At 39.0% G+C, this 22,429-nt stretch overlaps 1 protein-coding gene across 2 annotated transcripts in view; it reads right to left on the bottom strand.

Moving 5' to 3' along the window:
- The window catches only part of ltbp3 (latent transforming growth factor beta binding protein 3), a 55,447-nt gene that overhangs the window by 20,785 nt on the left and 12,233 nt on the right, over positions 1-22,429 (bottom strand). For both annotated transcript variants that reach the window (XM_084113195.1, XM_084113196.1), the window contains exons 2-11: positions 9,202-9,350; positions 8,871-8,967; positions 6,772-6,938; positions 6,547-6,652; positions 5,589-5,675; positions 3,786-3,905; positions 3,518-3,670; positions 2,879-2,986; positions 2,766-2,779; positions 2,584-2,647 (exon numbers count right to left, since the gene is read on the bottom strand). In XM_084113195.1, coding sequence (XP_083969321.1) covers positions 2,584-2,647; positions 2,766-2,779; positions 2,879-2,986; positions 3,518-3,670; positions 3,786-3,905; positions 5,589-5,675; positions 6,547-6,652; positions 6,772-6,938; positions 8,871-8,967; positions 9,202-9,350 — 1,065 coding nt within the window. The remainder of the gene's footprint in view (positions 1-2,583; positions 2,648-2,765; positions 2,780-2,878; positions 2,987-3,517; positions 3,671-3,785; positions 3,906-5,588; positions 5,676-6,546; positions 6,653-6,771; positions 6,939-8,870; positions 8,968-9,201; positions 9,351-22,429) is intronic.

Raw genomic sequence — 22,429 nt, 5'->3', positions numbered from 1 at the left:
TGAGCCTGCACTTCACGCCAGTCCAGCCGAGCCTGCACTTCACGCCAGTCCAGCCGAGCCCGCACTTCACACCAGATCTGCCGAAGCCAAGGCAGTATGCGTCATGCCCGCCGCGCCTGAGACAGCAAGCGACATGCCCGCCAAGCTAGAGTCTTCACCGCTGGTCCCGTCCAGCACAGAACCCTCTTCACCGCTGGTCCCGTCCAGCACAGAGCCTTCTTCACCGCTGGTCCCGTCCAGCACAGAGCCCTCTTCATCGCTGGTTCCATCCAGCACAGAGCCCTCTTCGCCGCTGGTCCTGCCCAGCACAGAGCCCTCTTCATCGCTGGTTCCGTCCAGCTCAGAGCCCTCTTCGCCGCTGGTCCTGCCCAGCTCAGAGCCCTCTTCGCCGCTGGTTCCGTCCAGTTCAGAGCCCTCTTCATCGCTGGTCCTTTCCAGCTCAAAGCCCTCTTCATCGCTGGTCCTAACCAGCTCAGAGTCCTCTTCGCCGCTGGTCCTACCCAGCTCAAAGCCCTCGCCGCTGGTCCCGTCAAGCTCAGAGCGCGCTGATCCTGAGCCAGAGACTGTTCACGTCACTTCTGCCGAGCCAGAGACTGTTCACGTCACTTCTGCCGAGCCAGAGACTGAGCTTCACGTCACTTCTGCCGAGCCAGAGACTGAGCTTCACGTCACTTCTGCCGATCCAGAGACTGAGCTTCACGTCACTTCTGCCGATCCAGAGACTGAGCTTCACGTCACTTCTGCCGATCCAGAGACTGAGCTTCACGTCACGTCCGACCGTCAAGAGTCTCGTCCCGCCGAGACTGAATCTGTTCCTGAGCCTGAATCTGATCCTGATACTAAGCCTGAATCTGTTCCTCTTCCTCTTTCTGCGCCTGTGTCTTCGGACAAGATGGCCGACTCCACGCCTGTGTCTTCGGACAAGATGGCCGAATCCTCGCCTGTGTCTTCGGACAAGATGGCCACCGCCGAGCCAGTGTCTCAGAACAAGATGGTCTCCGCCGAGCCAGTGTCTCAGGACAAGATGGTCTCCGCCGAGCCAGTGTCTCAGGACAAGATGGTCTCCGCCGAGCCAGTGTCTCAGGACAAGATGGTCTCCGCCGAGCCAGTGTCTCAGGACAAGATGGTCTCCGCCGAGCCAGTGTCTCAGGACAAGATGGTCTCCGCCGAGCTAGTGTCTTTGGACAAGATGGCCGCCACTGTCCTGTGTCTGTCCCTGTGTCTGTTCCTGTCCCTGTCCCTGTTCCTGTCCCTGTCTCTGTTCCTGTGTCTGTTCCTGTCCCTGTGTCTGTTCCTGTTCCTGAGCCGATGTCTGTTCCTGTGCCATGGTCTCCTCCCTGGCCGCCTGAAGGGTCGTCTCCTTCCTGGCCGCCTGCACAGCCTGCTCCTTCCTGGCCGCCTGCACAGCCTGCTCCTTCCTGGCCGCCTGCACAGCCTGCTCCGCCCTGGCCGCCTGCACAGCCTGCTCCGCCCTGGCCGTCTGCACAGCCTGCTCCGCCCTGGTCGCCTGCACAGCCGGCTCCGCCCTGGCCTTCCGCCCTGCCGGAGTCTTCAGGTCCTCATCCGCTGCACGGGCCTGGCCCTCCATCCCGCCCCCGGGTCCGCCTCCGCTCCACCTCCCTCCTGGACAATTTTAGGAGCGTCTGGAATCCGCTCCTTAAAGGGGGGGCTATGTAACGGTCACCAGCTGGAGTGCCTTTGAAAGCCACCAGAGGGCACTCCACACCAAACTATCATATTCACTCTCAGACTACATTTCCCATCCTGCATCTACCTGGACTGATTACTCCATACACCTGCACTGCATTACACACCTGCACCTCATGATCAAACACCCCATATAAGCCTGGTTCACCCCTTCACTCACTGCGAAGTTTTGTATGTTGTTGCACTGCACTTCTGAGCGTTTTTCCCTGGTTTTGTGTCTCTTGGTTTTTGGATATCTTGCCTTGTTCCCTGGATTACTCTCTTGCCTCTGGTCCCTGCCTGTTTTGTTTGTTTGTTTGTTTGGACTGCCTTCCAGTGTATGACCTATTGCTTGTTCTTTGGATTACCCCTAAATAAAGCTGCGTTTGGATCTTTACCTTCGAGTCTCGGAGCAGATCGTAACAAGTTCATACTGTTTTAATACCCTGTATTTTCTCTCATTTTTAGGAAAAGCACTTAATTACCATTGTTTATTTCTATACCAAATGTCATACACTTGCAATGAAGCTAAAAATATAAACATCTACATCATTATGTTGATATCCTATATTTTTACAATAAAACTTAGGCTACGACAAACATGTCTTCTAATATCCTCAGTTGTTGCGTATACCGAGCTGCATCGAACACATTTGTAAATTACTTTCCTTGAACTCATTGTGCGAGTACACTCTAATACCGCATGCTTTATATACATGTTGCTGCTGATTGTACTGCAGTTCTGACACACCCACCAAACAAGAGAAAACATATCTCAAACCCCGTTGCACACCGGTGCACGCCGTTTCCAGGAAACATGACGTTCAACCCGGAAACCGTAGCAAAACGTTGCGCACCGTTTTGAACTTGAACGTGCCTATGCTTTCTAAAGTGTACCTGGGTGTCCATGCGTGCTGATTGGTGAGAGCTGCATGGGCGTGGTCGTCTGAATGGGGACTTCCTGTTGACATGAGGGCAAAATCAATTAAGTGAAGTGTCTATAGTTGATCTGACTTTTTAATATTTCTATCAAAGATGACTTTTAATTTCAGCACTTTTGACAGAAAACCAGATCTTACCGGAGGCTTGACCTCTGGAACACAAACAAAGATACAATAAATAATCTGTTAATAAAATCACAGCAATCAAATTTATGGAAGCTTTATCTCAGAATTGATTCAAACGCCTATACCCGTGTCATGATTAATGTCAATGGGCAGGAAGGGCTGAATGGACAGAGTGCCATGATAGGTCAGGAAAGACATCCCCTTCCCCGCTGGACAGATCTTATTAAAGGAAGCTAGAGAGACAGAGCGAGTGAGAAGGAAGCATTAGAGAGAGAGAAAGACCAAAAATTTATTTGTCAAACCTTCTTTAAATATACAAAAATATTTACACAACAGGATCGAGCAAAATTCTGAATAAATGAGCAATGAGTTGAATTCAACTGCCACATAAGGAAGTTGAATTGGAATGAAAAGAAGAGATATTTACTGGTCATGCATTCTGAGAAATAAAGTGTTCCTCCACCCTGGTCAACAAAAGTTAGTTTGTTAAATATGGTGAAATATATAAACTACTTTAAGTATAAATGTCAATAGGTGGCATGTTAAACAATTCTTACTGGCCTAAAAATATTCAAAGATCAAAGTTTCAAATACTTTCCCCAGAACTTTCAAACAAGACTTTTTGAAAAGGTTTTTTGAGGTAACACTTACAGTTCATGTCAATTCTATTGCTTTTATTCAAATTTGAATTGCAATTCTGCATCCTGTTTGCTACTATTAAATTCTGAATAACGCGCACATCCCCTCTCACAAGGCACACTCACCTGTCCCATCCTGTGGGCACCTCTCACAGTTGCTTCCCCATGCTTTACCCACAGTGCAACAGCATATCTCCTGGGAAAGGCGTGTTGGAAGAGCGTGCTCACATTTCCCTGCTTCCGTAACCATACGATAACAGAGCCCCTGCTCAACTGTTGCTGTTGATGGTAAGAGAGTAAAAAGATCTTAATGATGGTTTGCTGGCTATATAATGCTTGTTGGCCATACAGTATGTGAGTTATGTGCGAATTTGCACATGTATTAATGTCTTACCTATGCAGCGTGTCCTTTCTGTCAGTACATAACCAGGTTTGCAGGTGCAGCGGAAACTTCCCTGTGTGTTTAAACATTCTCCATTCTGACACAGCCCCTGCATCATACATTCATTTATGTCTAAGACAGAGAAAGGAAGAGACCACAAGAGAACAACAAATAAATCATTAGTATTTGTAATAAGTTTGTAAAAATATGAATAAAAAAAAAAAACTTACAATGGCCAAAAGACTCTTCTTCAAAGAGTTCAAATTCAATTCAGGTAAACCAACCGAGACATTTCACGCAAAAGAGAAAGCACTCAAGTATCTTTTTCTTGTAAATCATGTAATGCTATACACCAGGGGTGTCAAACTCAGTTCCTGGAGGGCCACAGCCATAGATATCATATATAAACGCTAGATGTCTTATGGTGCAGTCACTTCCGGCATCACCGTTCGGCCATCTTGTCACAGGCAGGCTTAATGTAAGGTAAATGATCAGCATGCACACAAATCCTCTTATCTCGCTGAAATCTTGACGGATTTACAAACGGTTTGGTTTCTTACAAACGTTATTAACGTGGGTGTAATTCCGAATGCTTGAACATGTATGTTATAATTATTCATATGTATGCAGTGTATGTATGCAGTGTCATAACTACATCTCTGACGTTTATAACAAACCAAACCGTTTGAAAATCGGTAGAAAATTGAGCAAGTTATGGTTATTTTAAAGTACATGCACCATTAAACGAGTGAGCGAGAACACTGTGGCAAGATGGCCGCCACGTGCGGACGTCGACCTCCATTGGCCAGCAGCGCGCACGAGACGTCTAGCCTTTATATATGATATCTATGGCCACAGCCCTGCAGAGTTTAGCTTCAACCCTAATTAAACACACCTGATCAGCTAATCAAGTCCTTCAGGCTTATTTGAAAACTGCAGGCGAGTGTGTGTTGAAGCAGGGTTGGAACAAAACTCTGTAGGGCTGTGGCCCTCCAGGAACTGAGTTTGACACCCCTGCTATACACTGACTTTTCTATAAAATAATTTATACTGCCAATGATGTCAAAAATCTATTTGATTTTTCTTTGGACCAGAACTTTACATATAGTGTTCTCATGCATTCAGTCTTGGCAGCTAAAGTGTGTAGCTCTCTGTTTATCTGGATTACACTGAAGCTGAATAATATCTACGGGTATTTTCATACTCATCTGAAACATAAAAGCAAATGCTTGTTTTATCTGATAATACCTAAAAAGTATGCAGTTTGTTCATCATATACAGAAGTGGTGCAATTTAACTGCTGTTCAACTTAATCCTAAATTCTATATATTGTTCAATTTTCTACTGATCATATTGTTTACCTTTCATTTCTCCTGATAAATTGTGGGAATTGTGAGCAAAGTAGCTTTTCAGATAAAATAAAATAAAAAATATATTTATTACATGCCCAAAACCAGTCGTCTGTGGATGAGAATCCGAAACAAGGACTGGTGGGACCTTTAAGTTTAATTTGATCATTTTAATTTGAATCTTATGTCTAAAATAAAAATAAAACCCTTCTGTCATGTGACCTTAAACCAGTTGGACTTAAAATTAAATATCAAACACACAAAATAAAAATAAAAACCATTGGTCTGGTTATCCAGCAAACAGAAGTATAAACTATTTTTCTGCACGTGGCTGACTGTTTGGCAGCTGTCTTGTTTGAGTTCATGTAATACTTATGGATGTGTACATTTGTTTATGACAACCAACATACTTACAATTTGTAAAACCTATACAACACACACAATTCAGCAAGTACACACAGATTACCTTGGCAGTGAGTGCTGTTGAGTCTCTTGTATCCCTGAGGGCACGTGGAGCCAAAGTCTTCTACTATAGTGTGGTGTTTCCCTGCATCTGAATGAAAAAAATCCAGAGAATTACTTATCATTTACTAAAGCATCTGTACGAGCTGCTTTGTTTGATTGATTAAGCCAGAGCATAACAATGAAACATCAAACCAATACGGGGAATTTAAAACAAAGCTAAATATAAATGAAAGTGGCAGAAAGTGTTGAATTGAGAGAGAATTGATGAAAGAAGTGTCTGTGAGGGGATTTAATTTAAAGTTTGAGAAGAAACTGGCAGCATGGTGTGCTGTGTGTGATGTGGTTCATTTCTGTGTGTGTGAAAAAGAGAGAAAAGGGCTGCAGTGGGAACATTTCTCTGAAGCTGATATTTTCTCTTCTGTATAAGAACATGTGAGAACAGAGACAGAGTGGCTTTCCAGAAAGGCTTTTGCCAAAGCCAACATTTTTTCATTCTTTTTTCCATCCTTCACTTTTGTCTCCTTTTACTGCAAAGGGTGTGTCATAGGAAAATATGGTGATGTTGCTGAGGCACGAAGACACTCGCAGACATTCACACACACTCCAACACAAACACTAGCACACATCCGCTGACACACAGATGCGTTCACCAGGCCAGGATCACCGTCTGAGCTCTGAGACATCAAATGGGTTACAAAGAGAAAGTAGAGTGAAGAATTTTTCTTCTTGCCTATTTTGAAACGTAACTCCAAGACTGCAATGTTACATTCTCACTCATGAAACTATGACAGGTTGAATTAAAAAAACTAAAGCAGTGGGACGGTGAGATTAACTTTTTTTTGAAAGAATGGGTAATGGGAAGGGGTTGTTTTTGGCTTGTAACACTCTTTGATCTTAGGCAGAGACGGCAAAATGCAACTCCCAAAGAAAGCAATGTTATATAATAGAAAAGAACTTACAAGGTAGTAAAGGGCATTTGTAACATTTATTTTGGCCCCAGGAATTACCCACACTGCCACAGCAGTCTTCCTGATTGGTCAGACCAGGAAGAGGGTTACTACTACACTACAAAAAGAGAAATAATGAGAATTAAAGTGGTTATTTCATTATTTAAAAAAATAAATAATAATAATTCAAGGGCAAATCAGATTTTCTGTATCATCTCATCTACTTCTGTCACTCACAGCCTGTTTGGGTGTGGTTTCCTGGAAGCACCTCCCCTTGGGCTTATGTGTCTGTGGAGGGAGGCGGGTCACAGTCTTAGTACCGTGAGGCTTGTTCTCCGATTGGTCAAGAGGATGAATGACAACTGAAGTGTCTGGCGCGTGAACAACACGGACATTGACCTGCACTGGAAAGATGAATACAAATTCAACAATAAGGGGGTTATCCAGATCCAGTTATTCATTTTTAAACAACTTCTTAATAATAATGAAGTGTAGAAAGCATTAAGCATGCACTGAAAAAAACAAAACAAGTAAATTTGTCAATAAATTTTTCTTTGGCAAGTTTTTGCACGCATATTTTTAAAGTAAATTTCAAAAATGGAATCAAGTAAACTATACTTATCTAAGTTAAGTGAAAGTAACAAAGAAAATAAGTCATTTTAACTTGGCTAGTAAAAGGTTGAGAAATATCCATTTAATTGAGGTTTCCTTTACAATACATTTCACTCAAACAATATAACATATTTATCCACACTTTTAAAGTATATGCTTCACTTAAAATCATCTAAGTAATTAATACAATAGATATTGTGTTAGACACCATGTACACATCAGATTTTACATGTTAGGTGAAAGCAGAGACCTCACTTGGTAGACAATACACAATGACGTAACATTTGATGGATTGTTTTTGTGTTTGAATGTGTCATTTTGAGTAGAAAATGAACTCCAAATGTCACAAAATGGCAAGTTACTTATCCTAACAACAAAAGCAATGATACAAACAGTGTACATACAGCAGGAAAACAGTGAAAAATCAACCTCATTAACTATTCAAGGCCCGGTGCATGATGGGAACACCAGTATCAGAAAAGCTGAGTAATTTTACTTAATTTTATAATTGATATTTATGCTTTAATTTCTACATGCTTGAATTGAGAACTAATATATAATTTACTTCGTTTTTTTTTTTATTCTTGCCTGAACTAACTTTTTCATGTAAATTACATTGTTTTTTTCTGTAGTATTTACTCACCAAAAATCATTTTTATCAGTGTGAATATATTATTTGATATCACAAATTCTAATACAAAAATGTAATTTGTTAAGCTTTTTAGTTTTCAGTTTTTAGTAATTTTGTTATGTAATTTTGTAATTTTATTAAGTTTTTTTATATTTCTGTTGAGCTTTATTTTTATTTATTTTAAGATTTAGTAATTTTGTTACTTCAACTTATTTTATTTAGTTATTTGCTAAAGCAACATTTCCCAAGTTTAAATTGTAAGCATTTTTTTTCTTTCTTTGCTTTATTTATATAGCACAATTTAATACAACTATAGTTGCCCAATGTGCTGTACAGAGATAATAAGAGTAATACCAATAAACATAAAACAAAAGATACAAAAAATATCATAAAGAAAAGACATAAAACATGACTCGGCACCCAGATGAATTAAAAGCCTGAGATGATAAATGAGTTTTTAACTAACTTTAAAAAAATAGATATTGTCTGAGCCATTAATGTGCAAGGGTAACAAGTTCCAGAGTTTAGGAGCAGCAACCGAAAAGTCCCAATCAACCCTAAGTTTTAGTCTAGACCTGGGAACAGTTAAAAGCAACTGATCAGAAGACTTAAGATACCTGTATGTTGTTTCAGTAAAGCATCAAGGTATGTTGATGCCAAACCAACAAGTTTGGCTTTAAAATGGATTTAAAAACAAGACAATAAAAGGTTGTATTCTATATGGAAACGAGTGATGTTGGTTTGCTTTCATCTAAAATTTACATTTTATTTTACTTTAGATTTATTTCAATGAACAAACACTTTTATTAATAGTTTTAGTTAACAATAACAAACACTGCAAAAAACACATTAAACATCTAGACTAAACATAGACCTAGATGACATGTGATCATGTTTCCCTGTGCATATGCCAGACTAACCATCCCATATTGAGCTACAGATGCAAAGAACGTTATAGAACTAGCTTTAGTCAATCATTATATCTGCATTAAAATATTCTCACACCAGATTTACACACACATACATGAATGTATGCGAGTGAGACCACAATTCAGTTCAAATGGAAAGTGAAAATGTCCTGTGCACCAATTACCTTCAGAAGAGTGATGTCCAGTGCCTTGCAGAGTGAACACAGAGTGTGTCTGTGTCATCTGCTGCCGCCCACCTGTGCCGCCTGGCTCTGACAGACTCTGGGAGATTCATTTATTCTCAGTCAATTATTATTCTAAAAACATCAGGATCTAACAAAACTCTTAAAGGACATGAGACACATTCAGAATATTCTTTCTATCACAACTGGCTCTGCCCCATCAGTTTGTTTGTTTAGAATCAAGATGGCAACTGAAAAAAAACAGTATTTGATTTTTCTAAGGGTGCATTTACAGATAAGTCAGTGGAGCAAGTGGTGTAAAGGAGATGGGCACCTGCAGGGTGTAGACAGGCTGCTTGTTGCCTCGAGAAGCTTGAGTCCGAAGTGGGAACTGGCAGAGGCGTCCGGTGAAGCCTGGTGGACAGAGACAGTGTGTGCGGGTACTGCACACTCCTCCATTCATACAGGTGAGAGGACACACCACTGCAAACACACACAGACTACAGATTAGGCATGCCACATAGGGTTTGACGATATTTATATAGTATTATTATGATCTATCATATGGTTGATATATTATTGTACTGTATATCATATAGTTGATATATAAATTAACGATATGATGTAGCCTAAATCAAACTTTTTCACACATTTGTATATATAGATAAGAGCCTTTGAGAGATATCATCGACTGAGATTAAAATAATGAAACATACTGCAAAAGTTACAAAAAATAGCACAGACTAATTATTTATGCTTTTGCAAACTGTATTTTATTATTTTTCACTGTCACTGTCACAAAAGCATAAGACCTGATATAAACATGTATTCAGACTATCTGCTTTATACTGTTGTGCGTCAGACTGTGGTTTGGTTACAGCGCTCTTATGTGGTCTGAAAAATTAAGCCAGGCTTAACCAGATTATTCTGGAACACTGGCACAAGTAACATCATTATTTAATACCAGCTCATGGTGGTTTCAGAGGGGAAAATCCAGTTTCTGATTCTTATTCTGTTCTGTTCTATGAAGAACTACTCTTTAAATTAATCATCAGTATCATTTGGTCTGTTTAGGGTGACAGTTGAATGAAAGGTAGAGGATGACAAATAAAACATTCCATTATAAAATCATAACATAAGGGACAGTTATGACAGCAAGCCTAGAAAGAACTGATATGTCATGCACGGAGTGTAATAGGACCCAAATTTACAATTAGGAAAAAAGTAAACCATATGATATGTAAAATAAAAAAGTGTAAAATGAAAATCCAAGTTGTAACTGAGTGTAGTACTACATTAATGCAAAGCAATGATTTTAACCTGTTAACTGTCAAGGTCTGGGTATTAGGACACATGGTGCCAGTGGAGTAAAGCGTCTGTGTATGCATGTGACCATGAGCCTGGGCGGATTGGGGGAACACGATTGCAACCTCATTTGAACTTTTTAGCTGGCTCAATTTTTGTGATATCAACTGGAAATTTGGAACACAACTTGGTTGCTTTTCTACCAAATTGGTCTGTTTAGTTTTACAGTAAACTAACTTCTATGACTTTTTTACACTTTCATTGTATTGTTCAAGTGCTTTCACTTTCGAGTGTGTTCTTTAAAAAGAGACCAACCTGTATTCCATAGCATTCATGAATTACAACCATTTAAGTTCAGATCTAAAAAATGCTGGGTTGTTTCAATCCATGTTTGGGTCAAATGTGACCCTGGATCACAAAACCAGTCACAAGTCGCACGGGTATATTTGTGGCAATAGCCAACAATACACTGTATGGCCAAAAATCATTAGGATATTAAAGATTGTGTTCCATGAAGATATTTTGTAAATTTCCTACCACAAATATATAAAACATTTGTTTTTGTGAGTGAATGCAGCACAATCGCGAACATAAATGGACAACTTTAAAGGCGATTTTCTCATGTTTTGATTTTTTTTCACCCTCAGATTCCAGATTTTCAAATAGTTGTATCTCGGCCAAATACTGTCCTATTCTAACAAACCATACATCAATGGAAAGCTTATTTATTCAGCTTTCAAATGGTCTGAAATCATTCTTTGATCACAAATATGGACAAAACCAACCGTTGGTTTAAATTTAATACAATTTGAAAGTGATATGCTCAAAAAGGTAGGTGACAGTTAACAGGTTAACGGAGTAGTTCACTTTAAAATGAAATTTACCCCATGATTTACTCACCTTCAAGCCATTCAAGTAAATTAATCTGTAACACTGTACAATAAGGTCTCATTTGTTAACATTAGTTAATGTATTAACTAACATGAAGTAACCATGCGCAATACATTTGTTACTGTATTTGTTAATCTTTGTTAACGTTAGTTAATAAAAATACAGTCATTGTTTGTTCATGTTAGTTCACACTGCATTAACAAATATTAACAAAAACAGCTTTTGATTTTAATAATGTATTAGTACATGTTGAAATTAACATTAACAAAGATTAATAATTGTTGTAGAAGTGCAATTCATTATTATTCATGTCAACTAATGTAGTTAACTAATGAAACCTTATTGTAAAGTGCTACCGATAAATCAGCAAAATTGGAATATATACTAACAATAATTATCCTATAAATATAAAAACAAAATCCTAAATCACAGATGCAGATTTAGACTTCTAGCCCATAATCAACAAGAATTTATTTTTAAACATATTATTGAAACATCAAACTCCTATTTTGAGATATAGACAAACAAAAATGAATCAAAAAAGCATTTTATGTCAAGAAAAACAAGCCATGATAGAGCCAACAAACATGAAGTCAGTAGACTGCAAAGATCTTAAAAAACAAAACAAAATCAGATTCTTGATTCCAGACAAGCAGGGGACACTCTGAGTCTGAGGAGCACAAAGGCATATGATCAGGCTGGCAGTAGCAGACTGCGGCTCGCCTTCTCTCGTAGCTTGATGAGGACAACACACGGAAACAATTACAGCTGGTGGGAGTCTGTCTGCGTGCGTATGATAACCACCTACACACGCTCACGCTGATTCAAGCTCCCAAAGCACCGCCATTCTTGCGTTCAAATAGTATACTAAATAAATGACTTTATGAGAATGTGCTTATGAGAGAAACACTTAAAGAAAAACCAACACTTAAAGAAAAACCAAGCCATATGACAGACATCAACAAACAAACAGTTTCTATAAAACAAAAATGACCTTAAAAGCAGAAAAAATGACCTTTCATCCTTGATTCATTACTTTCTATCTTTCTAATGGCCAGTAATCATAGCAGAGATATTGAATGTAAAGTGCCATTATGTATGTGTGCATCTGCACCGTGAAGCTTTAATGCCTTAAAGCTTTAATGTGGGTATATATATATATGTTGTGTATATACTGTGATTTTCTATGTAGAAGCTTGTGTTTTTGTCCATGATGTGCATATGTATTCATAGGTTTGTGTAGGCTTGCGTGTGTGTGAACTTTTCTGTGTGTGTGGGAATGTTTCAGTGTGTCTGTGCTTGCTGAGTTAATTACAGTACTCCAGACAGTCAAAGGTTTCAAAAATACAGCTTTAGACTTCACTACACCACTAATTCACACACATACATGTGACTTTTCCCAGCAGCATTTAGCTCTCAGGGCATGCAATGCTTTTCTAGTATCTTGTCATACCCAAAATTTAGCTTTTTCCCTTTATTAAATATTTACTGTAATCCCAGAAGGGCCAGAACACTGACAAAAACTCTAGAAACCTTACAACATAATGTGTGCTTATGATTTCTGAGGAATGTCAAATACTTTCTTACTCTTTGTCTGCGCCAAAGAGAATGGTAATGGATTTAACAGACCCAGTATGAGAGAGTGTGTGTGTGTGTGTGTGTGTGTGTGTGTGTGTGTGTGTGTGTGTGTGTGTGTGTGTGTGTGTGTGTGTGTGTGTGTGTGTGTGTGTGTGTGTGTAGATGGGTGGGGCGTATATAACGTGTGATGATCTTCATCAGGGGTGTGTCTGCTGTGCTCGTCTAATCCACTGCCAGTCTGAAAATCACTATGTATTTACAGAAAGAAGCTGAAAGCTTCATTCCAGCTTCCTCACACCTCAGTATAAAGAGCAGGCAACTGAATCCATAAACCTGCCACATCAGTGGATAAATCATCTTCACACACCAGGGCCTGTAAATGCTTTAATCTGAGACATAAAGGAAAAATAACTTTAGATTAAATGATTCTTAAAAGATCTTTGAACATCAGTTCAATTCATATTTTAATTTCTGTTCTGGTCATCACACTACTAGCAAACTCTTGGTTTGATGTAAGATAAATATATTGTGGGTGTCAGTCAAACTACTCTATAAAACTAGTGTACATCACATGACAGTGGGTTACTTCAGCCTCATTCAAATACCAGGTAGGCTAAAAGCTCATTTAAAAAAAGCAACCTGTGCCAAATCAAAATTACATGAGATGTCTTTCATCTGTAAATTCTCCCAGACGGTAATATGATTAGAGAGCAAACTAAGACTTTTGCTTTCAATCTGTCATCTAGGTAAAACAAAAAAGTATCTAACTATCTTAACAATGTCTCAGACTGTGCTCAGATTTATCAAGATACCAAAGTCTTAAATCAAAAGTCAAAGGTTTCATTGTGAACTCAAACATTTCTTATCAAGGGTATGCAATACAGTACTTGTATTGCCCCTTATTCTTATTGTATGTCAATAAAGCCCCTTTCACACCGAGATTCCGGAAAATACACAGATAATGTGTCCCGGGATCGTTTGATTTTGGTTCATTCACACTGCCAGTGATTTTCCGGAATCTGTGAGTGCGTTCACACACATCCCGTAAAGATCCCGTAAAGACACATGACGTCAGAATGTGTCAGAATTTAATAACACTTAATTTCAATATTTACTCTCCATTTCCAGCCTTGTGCAAAGCATGCTGGGAACTAACAATGGTGTCTCTAAATAAAATCGCATAATTGAGGTAATTCTCTTCAAATAAATAGGTAGCCTTTTTCCCTTAATTTTATCAGCTTTATCAGTTCATCAATTCAAGCCTCAAAACTGTGTATGTTTCCTTTAAAAAATTAGGAAAAAGTATCTCTTGGTTTTATTAGTGAAATGTTCTCAATATTTTCAATAAAACACTAAACCACAATGTCCTTAATAAAATATACACAATATTTTTAATGATCACCTTAATGTTTTTTAATGAAAATTACAAGACTCATGATAATTTTTTTACAGTGTAGTGTAGGCTATGTGTGCAAGTCAACCAAAAGAAGCCAAACTTTGGCTCATTATTATTTAATATTCATCAAACTATAATTCATCAGATATATAATTAGATAAGATAATATTATGTTCCGTGTTTACAAAACTACATATTAAACACCATCATGTTATGTTAGACACTGAGTTTTTGTAAGACAAAGAAGCATTTTTCTGATTTCAAGGTCTTTGTTAATAAAGTTTCTTATTAAATTCAGAGACAAGCATCAAACAAACTTTAAAACTGTTAGCGCAATGTTGTTGTCAGTCATTTCTGTTCCCCAGTGTAGACTCTCATTCTGTCTGTTACTGTTTATTTCATCTTATGCTCAATAAATGTATATAACCCAAATAATTTACCTTTCGCAAGCAGAGGTATGAAGAAATTTATGTGCTCTGACTTTTCTCTGAACCACATACACACACACATTGTGTTTTAATGATTTATGGGGACTTTCCAGTGGTTTTTATACTGTACAAATTGTATATTATATCCCCTTACACTAACCCTACCCCTAAACCTACCCATTACAAAAACCTTCTGCCTTGTTTCATTTTCAAAAAACATCACTTAGTATGATTTATAAGCTGTCCTCATGGGGACCAAAAAGTGTCCCCACAAGGACAAGGATTATGGATATTGTCATCTTTGGGGACACACACACGCACACACACAGTTCACTCACAGAGAAACACACGGTTAATAATTTCTTAGAACACACAAAGCTTTTAAATTAGTTTTAAATTATTGGCAATAAACTAGGGAACAACTAGGAATATAATAATTTTTCAGACAGAGGTTTGGAAGGACAGAGAGAATGAAAAAATAAATGAATAGTGAAATGAGTAAATGAAAGATAGTGGTAAAGGAAAAAATTAGACTGTTTAAAACATTCACACGTGTTTTAGGTGCCAAGTGTGAGCCGTTTTCCTAGTGGCTGAGCAGGAACTAGACCATTGAGTGCGTGCGTGTGTGTGTGTGTGTGTGTGTGTGTGTGTGTGTGTGAGAGAGACAGAGAGAGAGAGAGAGAGAGAGAGAGAGAGAGAGAGAGAGAGAGTCATGAGTGCAGTGGTACAGTCCCAGTGCCATTGGTACATTGGTGAAGAAGCAAAGAAATGTTCACATTCCTCAGATACCCTGGCTTAAAGGCCAGCAAGCTCAGACACATACGTACAGAGCACGGGCTCTCTGTGGCAGAAAGACACATGACATAACCATGAACCAATGATGTTTTTATTCATTATATTTATTATTCTATTACATCAAGTATAGAGAAAGAGAAAGAGAAGAGCTCTTTCATTAATAAAGCAGCAGTTCTTTCACACCCATCCACCTCCTCACACAGATGAATCACTTTAGCACCAGTCAACATTAGTCACGAATGCTTCAGCCGCAGGGTTATTCAGTTCAGATACGCGAGTGTGGTTAATGAGAGACCCACTGAAATAAAGGGAAGGGGATTGATCAAATGTGAAACAAACACAACCAATAGTTTAATTTTGCCAAATTCTTACAATGTAATGTCATCAAATATTTTAAATTTTAAAATATAAAAGAAAAAATCTAACTGACCATGCAAAACAACAAATTTAAGACCAGGTAGACACCTCTGCCAACTGGTTACTTTGGCACTGGATTGAATAAACACACCAGCAGTAATCCTAATATGGCTGGGCAACCACTGACCTGCAACTGGATGACTGATGTTACATAACTTCTTCTAATTAATATTGATGAGCCAACACTTTTCAGATCATTACTTCACCCCTGGATTGAGTAATTAAGAGAAAAGATCACGCTTAAAAATATATGAACATATAAAGTCAAAGCTCAATTAAGCAGAAATGCTCAGACATGTAATTGGTGGTTGGTGCTCCAAACAAACTGATTATGGTCATGAGGCTGATCCAAAAACCATCAGTAAAACACTACCTTAACATGCACTGTAAAAGAAAACAGATTTGTCCTTATTGAATGAAACTATTCATTTTAAAAAGAAAATCTTATTGACCCAAACTTTTGAATGGTAATGTGCATATATAAAAGCTGTGTGTACATACAAGTTTTACTCTGATCGGATTATATTGATCATAATATATAATTATAATATTTATTATAATTAATAGCCTATATAATTCAATGCCCAATGCCCTGTAACATTTCTTCAATTAGCTCAAATCTAACATCCACAAACATACCACTTAACACACCCGCTAACACATCGACATCAACTTATCTGCTAAAAAAGTTACTAACACACCAACAAACCCTCCCATTAAATTATGTGTTAGCAACTATAATTTGCTGTTCTAAACACAAACAAACGAAAATATAGAAGTGGCCATTAGAGTCAAAAGAGAAGGTGGGGCAAAAGAATATTAAACCTAATTCAGTTTCTTGACAAAAGCCTTTAGTGGGACTGTGTTTACTACTGTAGGCAGAAAAATGACAAAAACAACAACCACACACACCCATTATAAAACATAAAAACATCAGAGATTTAAAAAATGCTTACCTCTAGACGAAATCTAGAAAAGATAAGAGTGGGTGTTTACTGAAAGGGCATGTGCATGTGCTGTACTCTATTTCAATATGCATAAACACACCCACACATGTACAAATACCACACAAACACAAACATTAACATTCTAGCATGTATATATGCCTTTCTCTTGAGAATACAGAGGCATTTTCTTCCAAACATTTTGGTTTCCATAAGAACTAGGGAAAAAGTGTAGCATTAAAAGTTGCTGAAATGCTGTTAGTGTTCTAAAACGCAGAAATAACTTGCTTCAAAGTACCTCCACTTTTGTCAAGGGTCTGACCAACTGTAAAATAGCTTTCACCCGCAGATCTTTACAAACAAACAAATGCAGCAAATAAAAACAGCACACGGGGAAATCCTGCTCTTTTATCTCAATGTTTACATATTACAAGCTTCTTAAACAAGACTTTCCCTATTGTCGCATAGGGGACCAGGACATGTCGTAACATTGGCAACAGCAGAGGTTCCAGTTTCTGAAAGCTAAACAGAGATGTGAGAATTCAGGCAGCGTGGATGGATGGAATGCCAGCAAGAGACTGTGACTGTGATGTCATCATCAGCGCTTGACAGGTATTTGTGTATTTATGGAGAGAAAGGAATAGGAAAGGAGACATTAAGGATGGAATATTACAGATATTCCGTCTACAGAGGGGAAATAGGCCAGACATGCCAAACACTAACTTTTAATACTATACACTATGTCTATGAGTAAATGACTCATTGGAAATTCCTTTTTTGAAAGTTGTTGAAAGTATTATTTGGAAGCTATTTGTACCTCATATTTTCTTGGAGCGTGAATCTTTGCTGCTACTGAACAGCTGTTGTGAATCCAGAATGATCAAAAGAGTTTTGACAAGGTGCTTTATCTGTCAGTTTTTAACTGGAGCTGTAAGGTTTAGTCTGACTGAGAAAATACTGATGTTTTGGTGTCTCTGTTTGCATGGGCACCAATGAAAGAGAAAACCAGAAGTGTTGTCACGGGCCCTGGAATAGAGAGTCCCTGCAATTGCAGATTAAATAAAAACAGGGGTCCAAACATAACGGTTGACATCACTGCCTCCGGCTGATCTATCATTAGTCAGTGGAACGTTGATGTTATCAACCACCAGTAATATTTAAATGTCTTTGCCTTTCTTAAAGGGATAGACCTTAGTCAAGGTATAGCCAAATTAATTTTTTGACAGGAAGCAAAACGAGGCTGTAAGGGATAGAAATGGATTTGTATAGTAAATTAACAACATGCCAATTGTTTAACTCACAAAAGATCTTTCCAAAGAAATTTTCAATAGACAAAAACTCCATAAAACAGTTCTGAAAGTATTGAAAGTGAGCTTTGAAAAATTCCTAGTATGATCTTACCTATAAAAAGTAGGTACCACTGTAAAAACAGTAGTCTATCCCTCACAGCTGTTTTCATCAGAGTAAAATTCAATATGGCATCTGCCCTCACTAAAGTCTAAAGTTCACCTATAATAGAAAATTTGTCAACATTTACTCACCCTCATGTCACTGCTTTGAAGAACTAGTTTTTTCAATACAATAAAAGTTAATGGGATCTAAAACAAACTGGACCTCATTGGACAAAAAACACTTAAGACATTCTTCAAAATACAGTATATTTTTTGTTCCCAAGAAGAAAGTCAAAGTTGAACTATGCCTTTAAATACTGAACATCACAAAGGGACAATGGAGGGGACGTCTTATAAAAACTAAAGTGCTAAAGTTGTCAATGGAGCTTGCAAAATAATTAAATGACTCCTATCACTCAAAAAACCTGTCTACCATTAACCATTGGATGTTTTCACTTCGGAATAACTACAGGGTAAGCAGCCAATAACAAATACACAAACACACACACACACACACACACACACACACACACACACACACATATATATTATATATATATATATATATACACACATTCCTCTGCTATGCTTTAAATAACTGGCCTCATTCCCACAGTGAAAAGCAGTGAGTTTACTCTGAGTAAACCAGAATGCTTGTTTAAGGGCCTGAGTTTCAATATTGCCCTTTAAAAAAGCCCACAGCTGCCACCTCTCCCTCAAACACAGACACTCACTTATACACAGTGTTCTCTTATCACTTTCCAACACAACCTCTAATTTGAGTTTCAAAGTCTCTGACTGGCAAGACCAATTATCCTAACTGCGTCGTACTCCTCTTTGCTATCTTCTGTGTAGAAGGTGCATGGATTCTTTTCACAATGAAATCAAAATGGACAATTCATATTTTTTTATGGAATATAAATATAACAGTATTTATTATAAATGATTTATCTGTTCTGTGAACATCATTATTTTATTTTTTTGCCCTTATAATCTATTAACTTCCCCTCCCTCATCATCTCTTCTCCTCTAATGACGTGTTTATCGGCTCGAAGGCGGTACAACCTGCTAGTCACACATGAGATCACAGCAATAGCAAACCACAACCATCCAATCAATTCCCATTGGACAAAATTAAGTCCTGCCCTAAATTTTTTCTTCTTTGAGAAGGCGTTTCACTCGGATATACATCACAATAGGGACGAAAATACTATTGCAACTTACGTTTCATGCTGACTTTAAGGAAGAATGGGAAATACGATATACAAACAAAAGCAAAACATAGATAAAAAGATGGCAAGGGGAAAGGACTGAGAATGTTGATGACACAGACACTAATAACTACTGCACATCATATAAAACAAATGGTAGATGGCCACTGACTCATACACTCACAAACACACAAGGATTGGCAAGCTTATGGAATGTTTGACTGGATTTCTGAAACATTTTCCACTCTGAAACTGCTCCTTTGTGGCTTGCTGCAAGGATTTTCCATGCATAGTGAAGGAATAAAGCCTGATTAGCCCCAAAGACTTCATGTATCTAGTTATGTAATAAATCTGGCTCTTACTATTGTGAGCGCTCTAAATCACAGCATACACCGAGAATCGCACACCACAGTAGTCGAATAAAGAGGGATCACAGACTGTGCTGCAAGTAGAACCCAGTTAAATAAAGAAATGAACAGAAGTCACCAAAATACGAGGGAATATGTGGCGTTTGCATGTGAAAGAGAGGCACAGTGTGTATGTGTGCGTGTGTGTGTGTGTGTGTGAATGAGGCCTGAAATAGGTATGGGGTAGTGCTGGTGTTGCATGATGGCATCATTATGGGCACTCTGTGGCACTTTGCAGAAGTGGAGGATGGTTTGGGGTTTACAGACCTCTCACCACAGAACCCAGATGCTGGCATTGACAGACAGAGGGACACAAAAAGAGAAGAGAGAAACTGCTAATCAAACTGTCTGTCAGTATATAATCTAATCTTTATTTTAAAAAAAAAAAAAGAGTAGAGACTCTTTGTCAAATAAGATGGGTCCACATGTGAGTATTTCTTTGGGTGCCTGATCTTCCAGGCTGTCTGATGCATTCCATGACTTAAACCACAAGACTAAGTCAGAGAAAAATGTAATATGTATCATCTTGACAACTGAGTCAGGCTTTAAGTAAAAGGTAAAATACTTTATGGCAAATTCATTGTTGGCATTAGAATAAAGGTTTATCGTGATGATGATGATTATAGCTTTAATACAGTTTGAGCATAGCTTATTTCCACTGCACAGCATGAACTATGGACTCTGGACAAGGAAAGTGTAACGTGTTAGACACGCATGAGGAAAGATGAATCAAAAATATTAATTTATTAAACAAAGAGAAAACTAGATATAGCAATAACACATTCACATAAACAATACCGAACATGGAAAAGACTGAACTAAAGGCTTAAAAACACAAGGGAGCAATCAAGCAAACAACCGTGGAAACAAACATTGAACTAGAACTCAGGTAAACATGCACAGGGAAAACCAAACTAAAACTCAATGAACTGACATAAGTAAACATATAGGAGCCGGTGGGATTGAGGACAAAGGCGGAGCCCAACAGAACCGAAGGGGTGGAGGGATGAATCGCAGCTAGAGGCTCAAAAGTCTGTGGCGCAGGCAGAGTGACGTCTGACAAAGGTGAAGCCAGAGGGACGAGGGAGCCTGGTGGAGCCGTAAGGACGATGGTCCCAGGTGAACCCGAGAGAGGGGGGAGACAAGGTGGAGCTGACAAGTCGACGAGCCGAGCTGGAGTGACAGGCTCAGCAGCTGGAGGCAAAGCAAAGGGACTTGACAAGGCGGAGCTGGAGACCAGAAGTCCCAAAGTGGATCCACACAGCAGAGAGGAGTCAGAGGAGGAGCCAAGATACTTAAGGGAACCAGCGGAGGCGGAACCGAGGAACTGGATGTTATGGGCAGTCGAGGTGGGAGAGGGAGGCTAGGCAGGATCCTTGGAGGCACAGGAGCTGGGTGGGACCAGAAGAAACACAGGAGAATTGGAGCTGGGTGGGACCAGTGGGGACGGGAGATACAGGGCAATATACTCTTCCATTTCCTCATAATAGATAACAGAAACCAGCTGCAGCTCACCCATGCCCTCGAACTCCAAAAGGACACCCAAAGTGACGGACTCCAGAACGATGATTGGCTCAGTCTTTGTTCCATCTGGCGCTGACATCGCGGCAGGCTCGAGCTCTGTGTCTGCGGCGGGCTCTGGCATACACTCCGTGCAGTGTGTGGGAAGTGGCTGGCTGTGCTCTGGGTCCAGAATGATGTCCTCCTCTGCAGGGCAGATGGTGAACGGAGATCCGTTACTCAACAGCACCCACTCCATATAGGTGCCAAAATCTCCCGGAGGACCAACACTGGACCATCCATGTCTTGGATCGCTCATTGAGGCTGGTAAAGTAAAACACACACAAAGAGAGCGATCTGGATAGTGTGTGAGGCATGCCAGATCTAAGAAGTCTTTGTTGTGGTCCTCTAGATTTTGCTCCTTTTGCTCTAGGCAGAGCGGTTGGACGGCCGGGAAGTCCATAAAAAAGCGAAATCAAATGTAGGTTCGGTATTCTGTAATGTGTTAAGGCGGGCATACACTGTGCGACTTCAGCAAAGTACCTACTCACACTGAACGAGTAGATTGCATGCGATGTAAAGCTAAAGCTCAGGATTTTTGTGCTCACACTATACAGTCCGAACGTCGAGCTGCGACTTGACTGCTCACACTATACGTGTGAAATATGTGCGATAAACCCCCGTGCCTGGTTGCGCCAGATGATATCATGTACCCAGAGATATTGTCGAAAACAAGCATCAGCTATCAATGATTTAGCATTTCCAATTTATGTATTAAATTATTATTAGTATTATTAGGGAAGGCCTACTTTTATTATTAAATTGATAGGCCATTATAATTAATTTGCCAAGCAATAATTTCATAGCGCATCACCACATAACCAACGCGCTGTGAGGTTAATAAAAGATTACAAAGAAGCTTACTCCTCCTCATTGAAATTTGTCTAAAAACATTTAGGTCGATTACAATGAATAATATTACAATATTATTAATAGATTAATTAAATAGATTAATTTAATATATTACAATAGGCCTGTAATTATTAAGTCTATAATATTTCCGAACACTGCAATAATTAGTCAAAACAGCTTTATTTCAAAAACAGTTTGTTTAACATGGACATTGTTTAACAAATTAAAGGGGCACGGTAGCTACATCGCAGGTGGCTTGGAAGACGTGGGTAATATATGGTTTATCCATTTTGCAACACAAACTGGAGGTAAGCAACAGTAATTTATAGCTAGTTTGATAGCTACAGAAATTAAGATCTCCCTCTTTTCATTTTCTTTCTTGCTGCA

The sequence above is a fragment of the Abramis brama genome, assembly GCF_963993115.1.
Source record: "Abramis brama genome assembly, chromosome: 5".
NCBI lineage: Eukaryota > Metazoa > Chordata > Actinopteri > Cypriniformes > Leuciscidae > Abramis > Abramis brama.
Note: the sequence above shows the minus strand (reverse complement) of the source record. Positions and strands in the feature narration are given on the sequence as shown.